The sequence below is a fragment of the Globicephala melas genome, chromosome 11, assembly GCF_963455315.2.
Source record: "Globicephala melas chromosome 11, mGloMel1.2, whole genome shotgun sequence".
Classification (NCBI taxonomy): domain Eukaryota; kingdom Metazoa; phylum Chordata; class Mammalia; order Artiodactyla; family Delphinidae; genus Globicephala; species Globicephala melas.
Window position 1 is genome coordinate 71,159,073 of NC_083324.2, and position 20,895 is coordinate 71,179,967.

Sequence of the window (20,895 nt, forward strand, 5' to 3'; positions counted from 1 at the left end):
GGCCCCTCTCCCAACACCTGGCACTGGCCATGTGATTCGCATTGAACTGGTTTGGTTTCTTGCCCGTAACCCATGCCCACCAACAAGTCTCTTTTAGAAGGAAAATAGGACGCAGCCCCTGCTTCTAGAAAGGAGAGAAGAGTGGAAGGTCCCGCCAGCACTGCGCCCACACCACATCCCCTGAGCACCCGCACCCAGGCTCCCTCACGCTCCAGGCTGGGCCCAGCAGGTAGGAGGGGTCACTGCTGAGGTGCCCCAGGAGGATTTTCCCAGCTTCTGGCAAAAAGGCTCTGGGGTCCCCCCAACTCAGCCTCAGCCCCTCCTCGCTCCCCAGGGCTGGGAACACCAAGGCCATAGAGAGTGGAGCAAATTGGAAGCTGCTTCTCTGGCCCATGAGGCTTAGAACAGGCCCTTGGAGGATGATACTTTTTGGTCTAGCACCCCCCTCCCCATCTCCAGCGCTGATACTGGTGCCTGTTGAAGGGGCTGTGGGCAGAGATTCCAGCCTAGACTGTGGTCCCATCCTGGACTCTGGTCTGAGCATAGGAGGTGACTGCGGGGGTCTGGGATTGGAACCCAGGGCTGGGGAACCATTTGCAGGCCCCTGGACTGTCTAGGATTTGGTGGACAGTCTCTGACCACCCCCATCCTGTCACTAACCCACAGCACTTCAGTACTTGGCTTAGGTCTGTCCCCAGAGCTTCATTGTCCTTAGAATAGGATGAGACAAAGACCTATCCCCTTACTGGGGTGTTGGCCCAGGGGCCCAATCCCAGGCCTAGGCCCAGACCAGAGGGAGGGCAGCGCTGCGACTGCTTTGCTCTTTGACCTGTGGCTGCTGCAGGATGAGTGCCCTCACTTGCCCCCCATTCCCCACAAGGCCAGGCGTGTTGCGCACTCACTGGCTCTCCACGCACCCACCCCAGCAGGCAGCTTCTCCCTGGCCCAGCCTAGAAAAGAAAGAAGGCAGGATCTGGCTTCCCAGGTTTTTCTTTTCCTCTCCCCACCACACACACAAGCCTTTCTGAACTGGATACTGCCTCCCACTTTCCCATAAGGTGAGGGGTCTGGCTGAGCTCGAGTGAACCTGATTTCAGTCCCTTTGTTAGAAACCCAATTAGAACGGGGTCTCCTACCCTCACCTGGACATGAGAGTCACTTGGATGCTTGTTAAACATGCAGATGGGCCCCCCCTCATACTTGCTGGGTTGGGGAGTCTGTGTGGGTCCTAAGATGAGGCCAGCTGCAACCCACTCCACCAGGAGAAATTCGGGTGTTGTGCTAAGAGGGGCCAAGACCTCAATGAAGCCACACTGGAAGGAAGTCTTGTCCTCAGAAACAGGAATTATCAGAACCCCAGAGAGGATCTGTCTCTCTGTTGGAGACTTTTGTCATCCAGAACCACAAAGGCTGATGGACAAAGCACAAGGCCAGTTTGTTCCAGTTCAATGACAGTCAAGTCTCAGGGGTTGGGGTTCTGTAGTCTCAGAAGTGGCTGCATCGGGGCCTCTGTGTATTCGTTTTAAGGAACAGCTCCTAGGAGGCAGGCTCCTCTCTTTATTTCCAAGTTCCTGGGTGGTATTTTCATGCAACATCTTTTCGCAAGTTAGAAAGTGGTGCTTTTCACACCTTTGACTCCCCATCTGTCAGAAAGTTGTTTTAATAAAAGTTTTGTTAGAATAAGACATTTGACTGCCAGAATTCCTGCCAGAAAATGATAATAAATATACAAGCCCATGAGGTTTGCAGTTTGAATGGAAGCCCTTTAAATAAGGACACCTTGTGCAGTTCACAACTTGTCCACATGTGCACAGCAGCCCTAAATCACTTTAGTTCACAAGTATGAACAAAATTCTTCATATCTTTGATCTTGAAAGAAAAACACATTTTTTTCGTGACAGATGCATGGTCCATGCCTAACTGGTTTGTGGAAGGACTCTGTGTACTAATCCTAGCAGCAGAGCCAGCTGAATCCCTCTTGAACATCCACTGATGGCCTGGTTTGCACTATTAAGAAATTTCACTGGAATAATAATAGTAGCCACTGTTTTTTGAGTGCATGTTACTATGTGGCAAGCACAGCTCTACATGCTTTAATTAACTCATTTAATACAGCTGTGATCCACACAAGGCCATGGATTTTTAAACACGTTATCGAAGTAAAATACACCTACAGAAAAGTACACATAAGTGTAAGCTCAATGAATTTTTACAAACTGAACACCAAAGTCACCAGCATGCAGATTGTGAAACATTATTACCATCACTCCAGAAACATCCCACACACACCCTACAAAAAGAACAGGGATTTTTGTCTACTTTGTTCACTGCTATATTCCCAGTGCTTAGTAGAGCGGTGCCCGGCACAGAGTAGCTGCTTTCCCCCCCACCGCCGGCCGTACCACAGGGCTTGTGGGATCTTAGTTCCCAGACCAGGGATTGAACCCGGGCCCTCGGCAGTGAAAGCTCAGAGTCCTAACCCCTGGGCTGCCAGGGAATTCCAAGAGTAGCCGCTTAATAAATATCTGTTGAATGAACGGAGCACAGAAAGTTTACATAACTTGCCCAGGCCACACATTTAGGAAGTGGCCCAGCCAGGTTTTGAACCCAGATGGAATGGCTTCAGTGCCCCGGGGCATAGCCTCCATGCCATAGAATCTTGCAGCCATAGCTGGTTGGCTCGTCCACCATCCTCCCCTTAGACATGGCTCTCTCTTCTAGAAAGCAGACCAGCTGCTGTCCACTAGTCTATTTATGTCTTCAGAGTTTAAGGTTGGACATGCAGTTAGGAGTGAATTAACCAAGTTTTTCTCCCTTTTCAAAGTTTACAGTTTTGTATAGCTTAAAGGAAGCTTGACCTTTAACGCTGCCCTCAAGACCTGGCTTCTCTACAGTGTCTTTAAGAGGAATCCAATTTTACTCATTCTTTCTTTAAAAGTGTACTCTCCATCTATCAAGTTTATCCAGGCCAACAGAGCTTAAACTTCCGCTAAAATGGGTGTGATTCTCTACAGGAGACGTAGCTGCACATTGAGACGGGAGAAGTGGGCCAACCAGCTCCAGGGGTGGCAACGTCTCCTACCATCATTACTTTTCTAAAATAGAAAAGGTTCTCTGTCCAAAAAACAAAACAAAACAGGACACTCAAAAAGCCAGGTGTGGGAATTCCCTGGCGGTCCAGTGGTTAAGACTCTGCGCTTCCACCACAGGGGGCACGGGTTCCATCCCTGGTCCAGGAACTAAGATCCCACATGCCACGTGGCCAAAAATGTAAAAAAAAAAAAAAAGAAAGAAAGTAATGTAGCCACCATTAATTAGTGTTATAACCCACCAATGTAGGGACCAATTTTATACTCATTTGACGGGGCTTTATTAAAGCAGAGTGAGTCATATCATATATTGAAAAGGCTAAAAAAGGATCCATTGTAATAAATCTGCTAGCAGAGTTCATGTGGGTGGGTGGCATCCCAATGGTCAATCTGGACAGATAGTCAGCAGAGAAGAGTTTTTTCCAGCGGCTTGGACTAAAGTTTGGAAATTGGCATCCCTCTTCTGAGCAATGTATTTCTACCTGTTCTGAATCAAAACAAAACCAGCCAGAATGTCTTCCATTTGTAGTTACTGTTATATACATAATCCACAATTCTAAGATTTTCATGTGTCCTCAAATAGGTATAGCCTTGGAGTTTGTCCAGTTGCAGCCATGTTCCCAACCTAAAATCTCTTTGCAAACATATTATACATTTGGGGATGAAGAATTTAGTCTTTTCAGCCAGTTGCAAATAATAAGCATTGCATATTAAAAATAGCACCTTATTTTCAGCTAAGTCAAACTGTAAATTGATTTATATTCTGTGACCTTCTCTTCCATGGCCCAGGGTTATCTAAATTTGGGTTTGGGTTATCTAAAATTCACATAGAGTAACCAAGTAAAACAAAAGGCGGTTTTGATATATTTCAGTGGGTAGAAGACATGGACAAACAATTTAGCAATGAAGGACTGCCATTACTTGGTACATTTTGGTGGTAATTAAAGACGATTACAACAATTAAATACAATTTTCTACCCAATGAAATACCAATGAATAATATCTTCATGTAGAGAAGGTTGAAACAAACATTTGTTTTGGGTGACAGCATCAATTAATAGAAAAATTTCATTTGGAAAATAATTTCATCATAACCATCCACATGTTCACTCTTTTGAGAAACTGTGGGAGCATTTTAAATGTTCAGAGCTTGGGGAGTGAGTAAACAAGTTGCGGCATATCCTCTCAGTGTAGCCAAGAAATGCTTAAGGCCAAGTAATTTATGGTCAAGAGAAGAAAATATGCTTTTGATAGTTAAAAGCAAAAACAAAAAAAAAAAAAGAAAAAAGGCCCATGCAATTCCATGTGAACTGTGATCTCAACTTTTTATTTAAATGCCTCTGGATGAGAAAGAAATCAAATAATTACTAACTTCAGGACAAAAATCTTGTCTTTGAAATGAAAAGCACGTTTAGAAGCTATTCACAACCTATATATATTTTTTAAAAGCCAAGTTTACCATCAGCATTCATATTATTTAAAAAAATCATATTATAGACTCCCTAGTACAGTGTCTTTCTAAGCCTGTAGTCAAAGACCTGTCTGTAGGGTCAGTGTGAGCACAGACTCCACTGCTTGGGCATGGGCAGGCCCGTTTGAGGTCGTCTGTGTGCTAAAAATAGAAAGGTAAGAATGATTACATATCTTTGGGGTTCCTCCAGCTCCCGGATCCTATAGATGGTAAAAGGGGGAGGGGATAGGGAGGCTCCTTTGTTCTAAATTCCATACCTCCGCTTTTTCTGAAGCCAGAAGAACAAAGACAGGTGGGGAAGGCTGTTCTTGCTGTCTTGGGCTTCCCTGGGTGGCATCATTTTCCTGAATCCACCTCAGTCCAGGGTCTTGTCCCAGGAAGAGACCTTCTGCTTTGGGGAGGAAGGATGGATGTACAGTAACCAAACAAAACGACCAATTTATGAAGTGACAGTGAGCAATATGATAGCAAGAGCATCAAACACTCCCAGCCCTGACCCTGGACTTCACACTCTGTGGGCACCTCCATGAAAAGCAGTTGGTCTTTAGAAGGGCGCTTGGTTGGAGAGGAATTGGAACCAGACTTCACCTTAGGCAGCTCAAAAAAAAGCTTGATGCCTCACCTACAGGACAGAGGAACACCTGCCCCCAGGTGGGTGGAATGATTCCTTGGGCCAGGACTGCTCCTGGACTTGAATGGCCAAGCCAGCATTTACCCAGATACTCCCCATTCCTTCCTTCCCTGGCTGACCAGGCCCTCCTTCAGCTGGACAGGTTTTTTTTTTAAGATTTATTTATTTTATTTATTTTTTTGTCTGCTTCTGGTCTTAGTTGCAGCACGCAGGATCTTTGTTGAGGCATGCGGGGTCTTTCATTGTGGCGTGCAGGCTTCTCTCTGGTTGTGGCGTGCGGGTTTTCTCTTCTCTAGTTGTGGCGTGCGGGTTCCAGAACGTGTGGGCTCTGTAGTTTGCAGCAAGCGGTCTCTAGTAGGCCCGCGAGCTCAGTAGTGGTGGGCTTAGTTGCCCTGCAGCATGTGGGATCTTATTTCCCTGACCAAGGATCGAACCCGCGTCCCCTGAATTGTAAGGGGGATTCTGTACCACTGGGCCACCAGGGAAGTCCCTGGACAGTCCTTCTTTAGATACTCGAATACCTTTTTTTCCCTGCTAGGGAGGGTCCAGCCCTGGGCGCCCATCTCTGTGGACTTAAAGTTTCTTTCCAGCTTGGGGCGGGGCTGGAGCGGGCACTCTCACTTCTCCCCTTTCTCCTGGCCCTTCCTGGGCCCTCCTGCGACCTGGGTTAAGTGGGCAGGGGTCTGGGAGGGTCCCTTCCCGCCGAGGGATCGGCCAGAGGGCCGGATCTTCAGGCGGGCGAGAAGGGCTTGTCCAGGATTGCCAGGCAGCGCCCTCCCCGCGGCCCGAGCAGCCGCGGCCCCGGGCCCGGAGCCCAGCAGGGGCGTGTCCCCGTGCTCACCTGCCATTGGGCAGGTGGGGCAGCCGGAGCTTTGGCAGGGGCCGTATTATAAATGCGGAGCCGGTGGCAGCGGAGCAAGGGACGTCGCAGAATGGTGGACAGCGTGTACCGGACCCGCTCCCTAGGGGTGGCGGCTGAAGGGCTCCCGGACCAGTACGCGGACGGAGAGGCGGCGCGCGTGTGGCAGCTCTACATCGGGGACACCCGCAGCCGCACCGACGAGTACAAGGCCTGGCTGCTCGGGCTGCTGCGCCAGCACGGCTGCCAGCGGGTGCTCGACGTGGCCTGTGGCACTGGGTGAGCCCGGGCAGGGGCCAGGGGACCGGAGTGAGCGGGAGCGGGGAGCGGGGAGCGGGTGGTGGGGGACCGGGGTGAGTGGGGACCCGGGGCATTGGGGCGACGGAGTTAGCTCGGCCCAGGCAGCTTGATCGCAGGACCATGGCCGGGCACGTCAGGGCAGCCTCCTCCGCCGACCCTGAGCCGGGCGGGGGCGCGACGCCAGGGCCAGGAATGAGTGTTTGCCCAGGCAGAACAGGCAGGGTGAGGCCGACGATGGCAGGACGGGGCCCAGGAGACCCAGGGTGAGAGCGAGGGTGTGAGCACATCGGGTGGGGAAGGCGGGTTCAGGAGGGCGGCGCAAAGGCCAGGCTTTGGGGCCACACCGACGGAAGCTCTGTTCGGGCTCCAGCGCTGCAGCGTTCACACTTGTTCGACATGTGCCTCGGCCAAAGGACTGTGCCAGGTGCTTTTGATACATCAGTTTTTAAAATCCTCACAAAACCCCATGAGGTAAGAAGTGATATCCATTTACAGCTGTAGAAATTTGGCCTCAGAGCGGTAAAGGTGGAGAGAAGATGCGGACCCAGGTTGTTTAGGGTCTGACCTGTGCTCTGAACCACCATGCTGGGAGTTCCCTGGTGGCCTAGTGGTTAGGATTTCGCACTTTCACTGCCGAGGGCCCGGGGTTCAACCCCTGTTGGGGGAACTGAGATCTCACGAGCCTTGTGGCGCAGCCAAAAGCAAAAACAAAAAAAAATCATGCTATACTACCTCCTGTGCTCAAGTTACCTAACTTCCAGGAGCCTCAGTTTGCCCCATCTCTCAAATGGGGATAACACCATCTACCTTACTGGATTGCCATAAGGATTAATGCACATTTGTAGAATACCTGACTCGGTGCTAAAACAAAAAAGAAAAGTTGCTACCGGGTTCTCAGTAACAGATTTGCCAGGTCAATTGAGGTCAGTGGAGAGAGGCTGGGGACAGGATATAGAGGAGACGGAAGTGTCCAGCACAGGGTCTCCTCCTTGCGTTCCCAGGCCCCCCTGACTGCCCCTCTCTGCCTGTCATCCCTGGTCCTGCCCAGGGTGGACTCCATCATGCTGGTGGAAGAGGGCTTCAGTGTGACAAGCGTGGATGCCAGTGACAAGATGCTGAAGTATGCGCTTAAAGAGCGCTGGAACCGGCGGCACGAGCCTGCCTTTGACAAGTGGGGTACGTGGGTCCAGCCAGGCGCCCTCAGCCCAGCCACCAAGGACACGGTTCTCTCTGCCCTGGGCTCCTTTAGCTCCTGTGGTGGGTGTTTTGTTTTCCTCAAGGGAGACAGTAAAACCACTGTCATTTCCCTGAAAAGGGAGGCTTAGGCACCAGAATGAGGTATTGAGTACGAGGGGCTAGTTTTAATTATGTTTATAGTGTCTTGTCTTTCTCCCAAATAAAAACCCGTAAGCACAGAGCCTTCCTTCCCAACCATGGCTTCCTCCTCCCTGGGCCCCTCTTCCCCTTCACCCTCCATGTCCATAATGATCCCCTCCCCCTGACTGGATGGGGAGTCCCTGTGTGTGCCTTAAAGGGGAAACTGAGGCAGGACTCCACTTGGTGGAGGTGGGTACTGCTGGTACCATGGTGCCACCCTGATCCCTCTTCCCCTTCCCGGCCCTCAGTCATTGAAGAAGCCAACTGGATGACTCTGGACAAAGATGTGCCCCACCCACCACGGGGTGGCTTCGATGCTGTCATCTGCCTTGGAAACAGTTTTGCCCACTTGCCAGACTGCAAAGGTGAGAGAGGATGTGGCCTTGGGCATGGACACTGCTTTGAACTATATCCTTTCCATGCCCCTGGGGAGGAGAAAGATGGGAGGGAGACTGGTGCTGGGGGCCCTGAGCAGACGCAGCCTCTCTGTCCCTGGCCGGCGGACTTCAGGGGACCAGAGTGAGCACCGGCTGGCCCTGAAGAACATCGCGAGCATGGTGAGGTCAGGGGGTGTGCTGGTCATCGATCATCGCAACTACGACCACATCCTCAGCACAGGCTGTGCACCGCCAGGAAAGAACATCTACTATAAGGTGGGGCCCCTGGGGGAGGAGCCGCCCAGAGAGGGAGGTGTGGTACTGGGGTCCAGGTCCCATTGGTAGTTGCAGAGGCTAACGCAGCTAACCACCACCTGCAGAGTGACCTGACCAAGGACATCACAACATCAGTACTGACGGTGAACAACAAGGCCCACATGGTGACCCTGGATTACACGGTGCAGGTGCCAGGGACTGGCCAGAGCGGTTCTCCTGACCTGAGGTACCCACCTGGCAAGGCAGGGGGGTGGGGGGGGCGGGGTGAGGGTGCTGAGACCACCAGTCCTCATGGTTGGTCGGGGGCTCTGTTGCAGTAAGTTCCGGCTCTCCTACTACCCTCACTGTTTGGCATCCTTTACGGAGCTGCTTCAAACAGCCTTCGGGGGCAAGTGCCAGCACAGCGTCCTGGGTGACTTCAAGCCTTACAAGACGGGCCAGGCCTACATCCCCTGCTACTTCATCCACGTGCTCAAGAAGACAGACTGAACAAGCCCTCAGCTCCCACAGCCCTCTGCCCAGGCGCTGCCAGGCTCTGGGGAGGAGGGACCAGTAGTCCCACACCAAGCCCAGCCCCCTCCAGTGCAGATCTTGGGGGTGTGGGGAGGGGCAGACTGCAGCTGGGGGACAGGGATTTGGGTTCAGGCAGATGGAAGGCTGAACAATATAGTTTATGCCTTTTTCAGGTCCTGTATACCTTGTGTTTGTATCAGAAGGATCAGGCTCCTGCGGTGCCCACCCTGCCCTCCCCTGAGTTTACTCCGCCACCGGCTTCTCCACGCCAACCTTTTAGACCACGACACCAGCAGGGGGCGGCATATGCTTTATTTTCAGCCACAGATGGGGCTCCCTCAGGACCTGATCCTTCCTCCTGAGCAGAGGGGCCTTAGTCTTGGAGCTGGCCTGGAGGGCGGACAGGTGGGAAGAGGATGCCTCCTGAGCTCTCTCGGGGCTCCTGATGCCACTCGGCACTCAAGGGAGTGCCTGGAGGTAGGCAGCGTTCGGGTGGGCCGGTGGCACTGGCCTGAGAAAGAGCCTTTGCTCTCTCAGGTCTCTGTGGAGATACCTTTAGCCCCTGCGGGCAAGGTCCCGGGCTGCAGGAGGCTCCTAGCAGGCAGCAAACTTGCGCTGGATGCTCTTGTACCGGAGCAGCTCGTGCTCGCTGACCGAGGGCTGTAGCCGGGCTGCAGCCTGCAGCAGGTCCTCCATGGTGAGCAGCAGTGCCGAGCTCCCGGGCTCCAGGCCTGGGGGTGACAAGGGGAGGTGAGGCCAGCTGGGGCACGGAGGCTGTGGTCTCTGCCCAAGCAGGAGAGCACCCTGGTAGGCACCTTCTTGCCCACAGTCCCCCAGGGGTCAACAGTCCCTCCTCTGAAATCCAGAACCAGGCCTGGTGCCCATTAGGTCCTTGGCTGACCTCTGGGGCTGGTGAGTGGCTCACCTTCCTCCAGGTCCCGAACCCTGCGTTTGAGGGCAGTTGTCATGGCATCGGAGCACAGGGAGTAGAGGTCTGCGCCCGTCAGCTGGGGTGGGCAGTGGTCCAGCACGTCTACCAGGCTCACAGAGGGCTCGAGCCTGAATCTGTTGGGGGGATACAGGAAACAAAGAGACTTACCTGGCACCCCCTACTCTGTCAGAAGGCATCCCTGACCAGCTTACTGTGCACTCTGCACTTATCCCCTAACCATCCCAAGGCCCAAGCCCTGTGGGGGTCTCCCTCTAACAGGGCATACTTGCGCGTGATGGCGCTCAGAACACGCAGCTGGGAGGCGCGGTCCTCGCTCACTCCCACAAACACCAACTTGTCAAACCTTTAGGGAGACAGCTGGGCGTGAGTGCCAGGGTGCCTGGCATGAGGGTGGAGAGGCACCGGATGGGGGTCAAGGGACAGGCCCAAATGGGCCTGGCGGAGGTGAAAGGTACGGGGTGCACACCTGCCGGGCCTCAGAAGGGCAGGGTCCAGGAGGTCTGGTCTGTTGGTGGCTCCAATCACAAACACATCCTGAGTGCTGTGAAGCCCGTCCAGCTCGGCCAGGAGCTGAGACACCACCCTGTGAGGGAGGAAGTGAAGGTGAGAGAGTGCCTGGTGCATCCCCAGCCTCTGCCCTGCTTGCGGTGTGCCTTGCAGGCTGTCTCCACAGGGCCCCCTGCCTGGTTGTGCCCTGTGTACCCCTCCACACAGGCCCCCATCTCCTCAATGCCCCACACCCAATTCCATGGCCCCTTTTAGCTTCTGTTATACTATCGCAGAACCAGTAGGGCAGGAACTCTTTGGGCTCCAAAGACTAGTACAACCTGTCTCACATCCCTCTGTCCTGGACCCCAGATTCCATTCTGGCTCAGACCCCCACCTGTCCATCACACCTCCAGAGTCTCCACTTCGCCCCCGGCTTGGGGCCAAGGAGTCCAGTTCATCAAAGAAGATGATGCATGGAGCTGCGGCCCTGGCCCTGGCAAACACTTAGGAGAGAGAAGGGCCCACAGGACAGGGAAGCCCAGGGGGGTTTGAAGTCAGGAGATGGGGAGGGAAACCCATGTTGACAACTCAGCACTAGCACTTCAGGTAAGAGGCCCCACCCAGCAGGAACCTGACCTGGGGAGAGGAAGACTAGCAGTGACCGAGAGCAGCCTGAGGGTAGGGGCGGCTCGGGGGCCAGAAGCCCTGCCCCCACCCCCCACTCACCATGCCGTACATTCTCCTCGCTTTGGCCCACGTACATGTTGATCAGCTCGGGCCCCTTCACGCTGAGGGAGGGGATGGGAGAGGGTGAGACTCCTCAGACACAGAAAACACACAACACACCTCCTGCCCCCTGCCACTGCCCCCAATCCACCCACCCTCCCTGCCAGGCCCCCTCGCCACCTGAGGAAGGTAAGGCTGCACTCAGTGGCTACTGCCTTGGCCAGGAGGGTCTTGCCCGTGCCAGGGGGCCCGTGGAGCAGAAGGCCGGAGCGCCTCAGGCCCAGGCTCAGCAGCTCAGGGTGCTCTAGAGGGAGCTGAATAGTCTCCAGAATCTCCTTCTTCACCTCCTGCAGCCCACCCACATCGTGCCAGGACACCAGGGGGATCTAGGAGATGGAGAGGGCACAGTTGGACACCTGCTGGTGGAGGGAGCTCCGGTCCCACCTCCAAGGACCTGGAGTGTCTACCTTGGGGGCTCCGACGGCCTGGGAGTGAGCTGACTGCAGCTGCTCCAGCGCCTGCCCAAAGTCCTCAGCCAGGAGAGGAAAGCCAGCAGCACACAGCTCCCCCTCATCCTCCGCACTCAAGCCACCTGCCCAGCTGCAAAGGAAAATCCAGGGAGGCCTCTGGAAGACCTAACCTGAGGTCTCCTCCCCATAAGGGCCCTCACCCTCCTCCCTTCCTCACCAGCCCCTACCCACCCATACCGCCTCTTGCCGCCTTGTCCCTCCTGTGCCCAATTTCTTTACCCCGAGTTCTTGATCCTGGTGCAGGCTGCCCGGCTGCTGTGGGTCAAAAGGGCATAGAGATCCCCTACCACAAAGCCCTGGGGAACCACAGGAGAGGACACGTGAGCAGGTCACAGTAGGCAGGAACCCATGCGGGGCTGGACCCCTGGCTGCAGCAGAGGCCCATCACTGATGCCTCGGGTTTTCTACCCTCACTTGTACACTTGCATGGCAGCAGGACTGAGTACCCCCGGCAAAGAGTGCAGGGCGGCCCGTATCCTGCCTGGGTACTCACTGCACACCGCCGTGCCAGCTGCGCCAGGTTCACCTCTTGGCCCAGTGGGAGGTGGGCAGTGAGGGCCCGCAGGATGCTGAGCCGCTGGCCCTCTGACAGCACAGGCACCTCCAGCTCGTGAGGAAACGCTGTCTGCACATCCACAGGCAGGTCCTGGGCCCGGCTTGTGGTGGCCACGACCATCAGGGGAGGGCAGCTGCAGACAGGGAGTGGGCAGCACTCAGGGCAAGAAGGTGGCCGGCAGCCCCTGAGCACTGCCTCGTCCTGAGGCTGGTGGAGGGCAGGGAGGAGGGTAGGGCTGGGATGGGACAGGGAGATGGGCGCCCCAAAGCTTCCTGGATGGTGCATCCCCCCTACACAGGGCGCTCAGTGAGGGCAGAGGCTGTGCTTTAGTGTCCCCCAAGAAATACCAGGGACTGCGTCCTCCTCCCTCTGGGTACCCCCATGCCCCTCAGCTCAGGGCTGCCTGGAGAGCAGCCAGATGGGCAGCAGACGTCTAAGAAGCCACTGAGGGGGTGGTGAAGAGAGGGCTGGACCCTACCCCCTTCCAGACCCAGCGCTGGATGATACCTGGTGAGGGGGTCTTCATCCAGGAGGAGGCGACGCAGTGTGGCCACCACACGGGCATCCTCGCCTAGCCCATCACGGTCCCGGCCCAGCAGGTCCACAGCTGTCAGCAACAGAACCACAGGCCGGCAGCGCCCAGCCCGGGAGAAAGTGGCCTGCAGTTTTGTCTCCACAGCCCCGCTACTGTCTGCACAGAGGCTGGAGCAGGGCACCTGGGGAGGGGGTCCCGATGGGCCTGTGAGCAAGGAGGCAGGGGTGACTGGGGCAGGAGAATGGAGGGAGGAGTCACTAGAAGGTACAGGCCATCTCTTTTTGGAGGGCAGGGATGGGGGAGGAAGGTAACACTGGCCGAGCCCTAACTCTTCTTTACCCTAACCTCACTTCCTGGACTGTCCACCAAAACCTTGGAGCATCCTCCCTCTTGAAAGCATCTCTCAGTAGCTCAGCATCATGGGACTATGCCTGACCCACTGCCCACTAGGCTGAGGTGGCAGGGTCAGGCTTGTAGCCAGGGGGAGAGGGAGAATCTGGGCTGGGGAGGAGACATGGTTGGGATCTACTCTCCAGGGACCCTCACCTTCAGTAAGTGGAGCCCGAGGCAGCTGCAGGCGGCAGCGACTGCAGTGGTCTTCCCACTGCCCGGGGGGCCCCGTAGAAGGACACTGCCTGTTCCTGTCAACAGGGCACCCCTGCAACCAGAGAAGAGACGTTTCTTTCCTCCATTCTGCCCAAATGTGAGAGTCCCCAGTGACACAGGGCCCCTTGGATCCAGAAAGCAGACACCATCCTTGAAGCAAACCCCCTCCCCAACCCTCGGGGCTGTCGCCACACGGTGAGGCCATATTTCCCACACCACCTTGGTACTCTGGCAGGGGCATGGAGCATATCCAGCAGCTGAGACTAATTCTCTTTTGTCATCAAGAAAGTCTTGGCTATTCTGTCTGGTTTGGATTGTACTGGGCGGAATTAGGGAGGCGTGTGTGGCTACACTTAGGCCAGAGGTATGAGGACCTGTGTCTTTCAGGTACAGGATGGTGAAGGTCAGGATGGCTAGTGGGCTCCCCAAGGGGAATGGCAGTCTCAGAGACAGTTGTCCCCAGTGGAGATTCTTCCTCCATAGCTGACCCTGGAGGACTGTGGTTATCCCCGGAAAGGAGCCTGGGAATTTGCTTACAGAAAGGACACGGGCTAGTGGCGTAGGCCTAACAGTTGGAGGGAGGTCCACCTAATTCTTCCACTCTGAACAGGGCATTAGGAACTACTTGTCTGGCCTGCCGCTCCTCCAGGGACGTTCTCAGCAGGTTTTTCTCACACAGGGGCCTCACTCACCCTGGCTGGAGGCGAGGCTTCAGGGCAGCACAGAGCTCAGTCACCAAGCCCTCCAGGCCTGGAGGAGACAAGCTGCTCCAGGGAGTGGATTCACCTGAAGGGAGCCTTGGGACAAGGCTCAGGGTAGAACCCACCTGTGAAAGGTGGGAGGAAGCTTTAGTTTCTAGAAGTTTTTTTTTTTTTTAATTTATTTTATGGTTAATTTACAATGTTGTGTTAATTTCTACTGTACAGCAAAGTGATTCAGTTATATAAACATACACATTATTTTTCATATTCTTTTCCATTATGGTTTATCCCAGGACACTGAATATAGTTCCCTATGCTATACAGTAGAACTTTGTTGTTTATTCATTCTATATATAATAGTTTGCATCTGCTAATCCCAAACTCCCAGTCCATCCCTCCCCCACCCTCCTTCCCCCTTGGCAACCACAAGTCTGTTCTCTAGAAGTTCTTTCTGCTCCTTTCCCCAAGTCTACCCCCACCGCTAGGGCCTCACCAAGTACAAGGAGGTGTGGGTGGTGTCAGCTACGTAGGCCCTGGTTGGCCCATCCGGAGCTTCCCCAACTGTTTTCTTCACTTTAAAAAACATCTCCCGCCACCTGCAGGAAAGAGGCCCAATGAACCCCAGATCCAGAGCACACACACCCCTCCCCAAGGGCAAGGTGGCTGTCTCAGTCAGAGGTCCACTGCAGGGACAAACTCAAGAGCAGCATAAATACATGTCCCTAGACATGGCGGAGGTGGGGAGGAAGTGGGGGACGTGGAGGAAAAGGAAAGCAGATGGTCTTTCTTATCTCCCTGACTGGATCACATGCATTTTGAACGCAGGAACTGTGCCTGTCCTCCGCATCCCTCATGACAACATCACCTGAGGGTGTGTTTCTTCAGGTAAATGGCCTGCCCACCCACTCCAATGGGAGAAGCCACCCCTGCACCAAGCAGTGACCATCTGACTGTTTTCACTGGCTTCAGAACAGTCTCTCCCTCAAATACGTACCCACCAAGGCCACCCAAAACCTCAGAGGAAAGAGTCCCTTGGCTCTTATTCAAGCATCCACAAAATCTAATTGCAGGCAGATTCCTTCATAATGACATTTAATGATTAATGATTCTCTATTTTGGCTGCACATTAGAATTATCTGTGAAACTTAAAAAAAAAAATCAACATCTCTCAAATACTGTATGATTCCATGCAGTAGATTAGTGGCTGCCAGGAGCTGAGGGGAGGAGGGAACAGGGAGTGACTGCTAACGGGGAGGGGTCTCCTTCTGGGGTGATGAACATGTTCTGGAATTAGTGACGTTGATGGCACAACCTTGAGAATATACTAAAAGCCACCGAAGTGTACACTTTAAAAGCATGAATTTTATGGTATGTGAATTATATCTCAATTTAAAAATTAACATTTTCCTTCCTTTGGAAAAAAAATAAAGACTGCACAGGTCCCAGCCTCACCCTGCTGCTCTAATAGGTCTGGGGTGGGACTCACACATTTGTATTTTTCGAAAGCTCCCGGCCGTAACCAGGGCTGTGCAGTCACTGGCTAGTGTCAGAGTGAGTTAGGGTTACTCAGCCTGCTAAGGGGGTGGGTAGCAGATAGCAGTCGCTAGTCCAATTTTCCAGATAAAGAAATGAACTACTCCCATCTTTAATCCTCAGGCAGAACAGCAATGACAGAACCTGGGCCTCTTTAAGGTCCAATCAGGGTGCAAATTCCTTTGCTCAGTGTCTCACAGTCACAGAACTGCTCCCTCTGGCAGCACAGGAGGGTGGGGGTGGGAATGCTTTCAGGTGGAGGGGGAAGCACACCAGGTTAGTATTATGAAACTCACGTAACCATAGGCAGTGATTGTGGTAAAAACTAGAACATAAGGAAAACTGTCCTACTGTTATTCATTATAAATAAATGATGGAAATAAATAAATAAATAAATGATGGGTGGGTCCATAACCTAGATAGTCAGTCAGGCTGAACATCCTGAGTCAGAGTGCATATGGCAAGCAGTGGAATCCAAGGAGGAACAGCACTGGGGCGGGGAGGGGGAGGGAGACATGCCCACCCCCTTCCACGGAGAGTGGAGGGACCACCTCAGTGAGCACACGGGCCAGACCTCTGGAACATATCTGGACACTGCTGAGGAACACCGGGTTGCGTTCCCGAGAGCCAGACGGGAAACAGTGGAGCTGGAACCCATAGGCCTGGCGTGGGAAAGCGGAACTCTGGGGAGTCTGAAGGGGCTTTAGTGGACTTCCTTGCCAGGGATCACAGAAGCCTCCCTGCAGGGCTTCCCTTACCAAGTCCAAGAAGTGGGGCTAAAGCACTCATCTCTGTCCTTGGACCCACCTGTCCACCCCAACCCTGCTTTCCAGGACCTGCTCAGGGGGGAAGAACCATGTGCTCAGCACCCAGAGGAGGGAGACAGGTCTCCAGGGGGCTGGAATGGCAGAGGTCCAGGAAAAGGATGGGCTTCCCAGTCTGCCTCAGGAGGGCCTAGTGCCTGTTTTCCTTTCAAAGTACAAAGGGTGGGCATTCTGCAGTTTTCCTACAGAAAGCTAGCTCATAGACATTTGCTATATTTAAGATGGGATACAGAGTAGGAAGTGACGGATAGCAGCCTGGCATTCTCCACCAGGCCCCAGTTGTAGATTTGAACTGGGAAAGCTCAAATCCCCAGTTGTAGATTTGAACCTGCAGCGCCAAATGGGATTACATGGGGCACTACCAGCCCCTTCCTCTGGGTACCATAGCCCTGAGACTGGGGAGACAGAGTGCTGGCCAGAACCCAGCTCTGAATACCGACCAAGGACGAATCAGGCGCTCCAGACAAGGCGTCCCTCTCTTGGCAGAGGGCCCAGGCTGGCTCGGCCCGGAACCTTGGGCACTATGGCTCTTATGCCCAAGTTCCTGCAGGCGGGTCCCACCACCTCAATGAGATTTCCTGGAAGGTTGGGTTAGTGTACCTACCAGCTGTCCTCTCCTTCTAGTAAATCCCTACAGGAAATCAGTCCTGAGGTGTGGAGCTACACATTCTTCCCCCTTCACATAAGGCCAAGTGGTCTCTGAATTCTTCGCCTCACCATTTTACATGCAACTTCTGTAGTCAGAGTCAACAGGAGGAGGAGAAAGGTTGGACTCCTTGTTTTGGGTCCCTAGCTCAGTTATGCTCTATTTCTCATTCTTTTGAGGATAAGGAAAGAGGGGAGGCATCCCAAGGACAGCAGAAATCCCTCCCTCCCCTGCCTTGGGAGACAGGATTGAAAGCAGCATGTGCACATTCCATCCATTAGGGTAGAAATCAGGGCCTGGGTCTCCTCCTGCTGAGTGTATGGGAGGTGTGGCCTAAACAACACTGGTTAAGAATGGAAAGCAAGGAATCTCACCTTGGTCTAGGCCATTAAACTGTTCTAAATGCTTTACTTTGTCTGGGACCACCAATCGATTTGAGGATAAACACCCCCAAAAGCTAGCAGGCTGTGGTTCTTAATTCTTTTTTCAGTCACACGCCTATTTGAGAACCTGAAGAAGGTATGTGCCTTCTGTCCAGAAATATGTGTGACAACAACAAAATGTTCTTATGCACAAAATTATTCCATTCAACTTGAGGACTCCTGCACCCAGGTTAAGAATCCCAGCTGTGGGAAAGGAGGCAGCTGCGTACCTGGGCAGTTTCTCTGGGCTTCCTTCCAGGATCTCTACTTGTCCGACTGTTGGCACACACAGAACATCCCCTTCCTGGACTGCCCTGTAACACAGCAGTGGCCCTGGTCAGCTCACGATGGGAGTCAAGAGCATGGGCCTGACACGTGCCCGCACAGCCAACCCCAACATGCAGACTATTTCTTAGGGGCCTCCTGCCCACCCAGAGATCCCAAGCAGTTGTACAGAGAACAAGTCTGACCTAGAAAGAGCTGCAGGAAATGGCAGAGAGGCTAGAGAGGGGATCAGAGACCAGAGGGAGGCAAAGCAGGATCCCGGCTGCTTTGGGGTCTTCCCAAATCAAAGTGGTTTCTCAGTTTAGGATGGCTGGATTCACCTCCTGGTCCAGATTACTCTTCTATTGTCCACCTGACACAGCAAGAGGCTTCTAGCCACAATATTGCCTTAAACTGTGGCTTTTTAAAATCAGATGCTCTGTGGTACCTGAATCTAAGGCATTGGATGGGAGGAGAGCAATGAGGGTAAGATGCTATCCTCCTGAAAGGGGGACGCAGCTAACCTGGGTGTCTGAAAGTGCCGGTAAAGAACATGGTCATAAGTTCCATTAGTGCTGTAGTGAGGAGAGGACACAATTTCGATGTGTAACTCTTTGGCAAACGGAGGCCCAGGCAGCACTGAGCAGCTTCCTTTGTCTTCAGGGGTGCTGGAGCCCTCCAAGTATCTCTATTAGAGAAATAACCACCACCTTATAACCTTCTCCCAAGGAGTCAGGCTCTACCCAATCCCTTAGCAATCAATATTTCTGCTTCCATCCTTTATCCTTTCCATAACCATAAGGCTTGTGGGAGAAGAGACCTAAGGTAGCAGAGCTGAATACCTATATCTTCCTGAGAAAACAGAAACCTCTCCTTCTAATGGGCACCAGCAAGAGATTTCTGACTCTGACTTTTCTGACTCTCCCTCCAAAAAGTTCACCAGGAAAGATAACCATTCCGTAATACCTTTATACTGGCCCAGAGCCAGTGAAACAGTAAAGACATTTAATGCCCACAAGTCATTTGAGTGACACCAGGCAGCCACTGGGAATATTAATTGGACATTAGTGGGGACACTCTGAATTCAGGCTGTAGTTAAAGGATATGATCACAATGAAGCTGAAAGGGCTGCGTTAGCTGAATGAGCTCCAGTCTGAGTAATCCAGTATTTTCCCTCCATTCAGAAGGAAATCCACACCTAACTCCCATTCGTGCGTATCTTATATCTCTTTTTGACAACCCATAGCACTAACTGGCTATGCCAGCATTACCTAATATAACTTTCTACAGTGATAGAAATGTGCTATATTAACATGCGGATGTTGAACACTCAACATATGCCTAAAGCAATTAACGAACTGAATTTTTTACTGCATTACTTTCAGTTGATTTAAAGCGCCACCAAGGGGCTAGTGGCTTCCACACTGGACAGCGCAGGCCTAAACCACACATCCAGGTGCTTAATTAAACAGTAGACTATATTTGTACCCCCAAAATAATTACCTTCTTGAAGTAAGCTTCTTAAAGGCAGAAACCAAAAACTCCTCCTGGATATAGTTAATAAAATATTAAACTTAAACACCAAGCACTAAAGATCATCAAGAGCCCTTCCCTTCAAGGAATTTAAAATGTACAGTTGAGCATTAGACAGATGACATGAGCATAACAACACAATAAAATAAATGCTCTCTGAAAGGTACAATACAAAATGCTACAGTAAGAAGAAGTAATGTTAAATTTGTGGTGGTGAGACTATATAAGGCTTTGAGAAGACAGTGCCACCTTTAGATGGGCCTTCAAGGAAAGCATGGTAGGATTTTAACCGAGGAGGCTAAAAGAATAGGAAGGAACTTGAAGTCAAGGATAGCATGAGCAAAAGCTGGACGTATCATCCTCCATACTACCCAGTACAATACTGGATACACTGCAGCAATTCAGCAAACAACTGATTAGATTTAGTAGATTAATATATACAAGTGGTAATTTGACCGTAATTTTCACCTTTCACCCAAATCGTGAAAGCCCTTCCCATGCACCACCAACATGTTTTTAATTGTAGAGAATGGGTAAACAAGGCTAAGAGGCATTAAGTGAAAAGTCCAAGATCTAAAGGAGTAAGGGACCTAAATTCTACAGCTCTGATCTTCTAATTCGGTTAAGACAAAGAAGAGGGGATAAAGACGAGGAAGCATTCCTGACCTCAGTCTGGTATCCTACCTGAATTTTAAGCTCTCCCACCTCCAGGGGATCACAGCCGAGATTAAAAGCCAGAGTAGCAGGCACGAGGGCCAGTCCGTCAGCGAGGGGCTCTCCCAGCTGCCCAGAGCCGGGTCCCAGCCTTTCACAGAGGTCCCAGCGAGGCTCTAGGACCTGCACCGTGGCCAAGTGTGGCTGGGAAGTGTTCGATGACTCTCCAGCCCGGGTCACCCACACCCATTCGCCCTGGAAGAGGCTGAGGCTACGGAGACAGCTCCGGCTCACCCCCAATGCATCTCCAGTCCCTCCCAGAACTCCCCGGAGTCGCCGGACTGTGCCAGAGGCCGCGAAGGAGGACACCACCGGCGGGGGTGGGGGCCGGCTGCTGTCCTCAGTCTCCGGACCCAGTTTGGCCCGCCCACGGAGCTCAGTCACAGCTAGTCGCGTCCCTGGGCCCAGTAGCCCTTGTAACGCCGGCCGCGTCTCCAGCACCCGCGGTCCGGGTACTGGCAGGGTCTCTCCGCGCCTCACCAGCAACGGCCCGACTCTCGGTCCGAGCCCGGGCCCAGACGAGGTGCCGAGCAGCGCCCAGCCCAGCGCCGGGGGCCGCCGCACCGGCCGCGCCCGCACCCATGCCCCGGAGCCCAGGGCCAGGAGCCGCAACAGCGCGCGGCTCACCAGCAGCTGCGGAGGCCCCGGCCCCTGCTCTTCGGTGCCCGCGCCCGGTCCCTCCAGGGCGGCCACTAGCAGCGCCGGCCCTGCCGGGCTCTCCCCGGCAGGCCGCAGCGCCAGCACCAGGCCCAGCCCCGCCGCAGGCCACGGGCCCCCAGGTGGCAGCAGCACCGCCAACGGGGGTGTCTCCGTCGGGAAGGGCTCCAGGACCCGCAAGACTGCCAGCGCCATGGTGACAGGAAACCAACAAGCACAGAGCACAGCGAAGGAAGGCGCCTTCGGCAGCCGGGGAGCCAGACGTCCAAGCGGCTCACACGCCGCTTCCGCTTCCGTCAGGGGAGGTGCGAGGG

At 53.4% G+C, this 20,895-nt stretch overlaps 2 protein-coding genes across 3 annotated transcripts; one reads left to right on the forward strand and one right to left on the reverse strand.

The window, feature by feature from the left end:
• The first annotated feature begins 5,596 nt into the window (after positions 1–5,596).
• Positions 5,597–9,030, forward strand: GNMT (glycine N-methyltransferase). The gene is made up of 6 exons (XM_030870704.3): positions 5,597–6,329; positions 7,399–7,526; positions 7,976–8,092; positions 8,238–8,380; positions 8,485–8,606; positions 8,698–9,030. The coding sequence occupies exons 1-6, from the start codon at positions 6,085–6,087 to the stop codon at positions 8,867–8,869; spliced, it is 927 nt and encodes a 308-aa protein (XP_030726564.1). The 5' UTR covers positions 5,597–6,084; the 3' UTR covers positions 8,870–9,030.
• A 143-nt stretch (positions 9,031–9,173) lies between these two features.
• Positions 9,174–20,864, reverse strand: PEX6 (peroxisomal biogenesis factor 6). 2 transcript variants are annotated; one of them, XM_030870698.2, is made up of 18 exons: positions 19,895–20,864; positions 18,202–18,365; positions 17,644–17,727; positions 14,482–14,584; positions 13,980–14,113; positions 13,228–13,339; positions 12,654–12,862; positions 12,084–12,279; positions 11,810–11,886; positions 11,528–11,660; positions 11,241–11,446; positions 11,061–11,122; positions 10,729–10,837; positions 10,312–10,428; positions 10,111–10,188; positions 9,819–9,958; positions 9,447–9,624; positions 9,190–9,283 (listed from the first exon to the last, which is right to left on the reverse strand). In XM_030870698.2, the coding sequence occupies exons 1-17, from the start codon at positions 20,774–20,776 to the stop codon at positions 9,488–9,490; spliced, it is 2,943 nt and encodes a 980-aa protein (XP_030726558.1). In that variant the 5' UTR covers positions 20,777–20,864; the 3' UTR covers positions 9,190–9,283; positions 9,447–9,487. The 2 variants fall into 2 exon arrangements, with proteins under 2 accessions (XP_030726561.1, XP_030726558.1); XM_030870701.2 differs by having other exon boundaries at positions 9,174–9,624.
• Between the last annotated feature and the right edge of the window lie 31 nt (positions 20,865–20,895).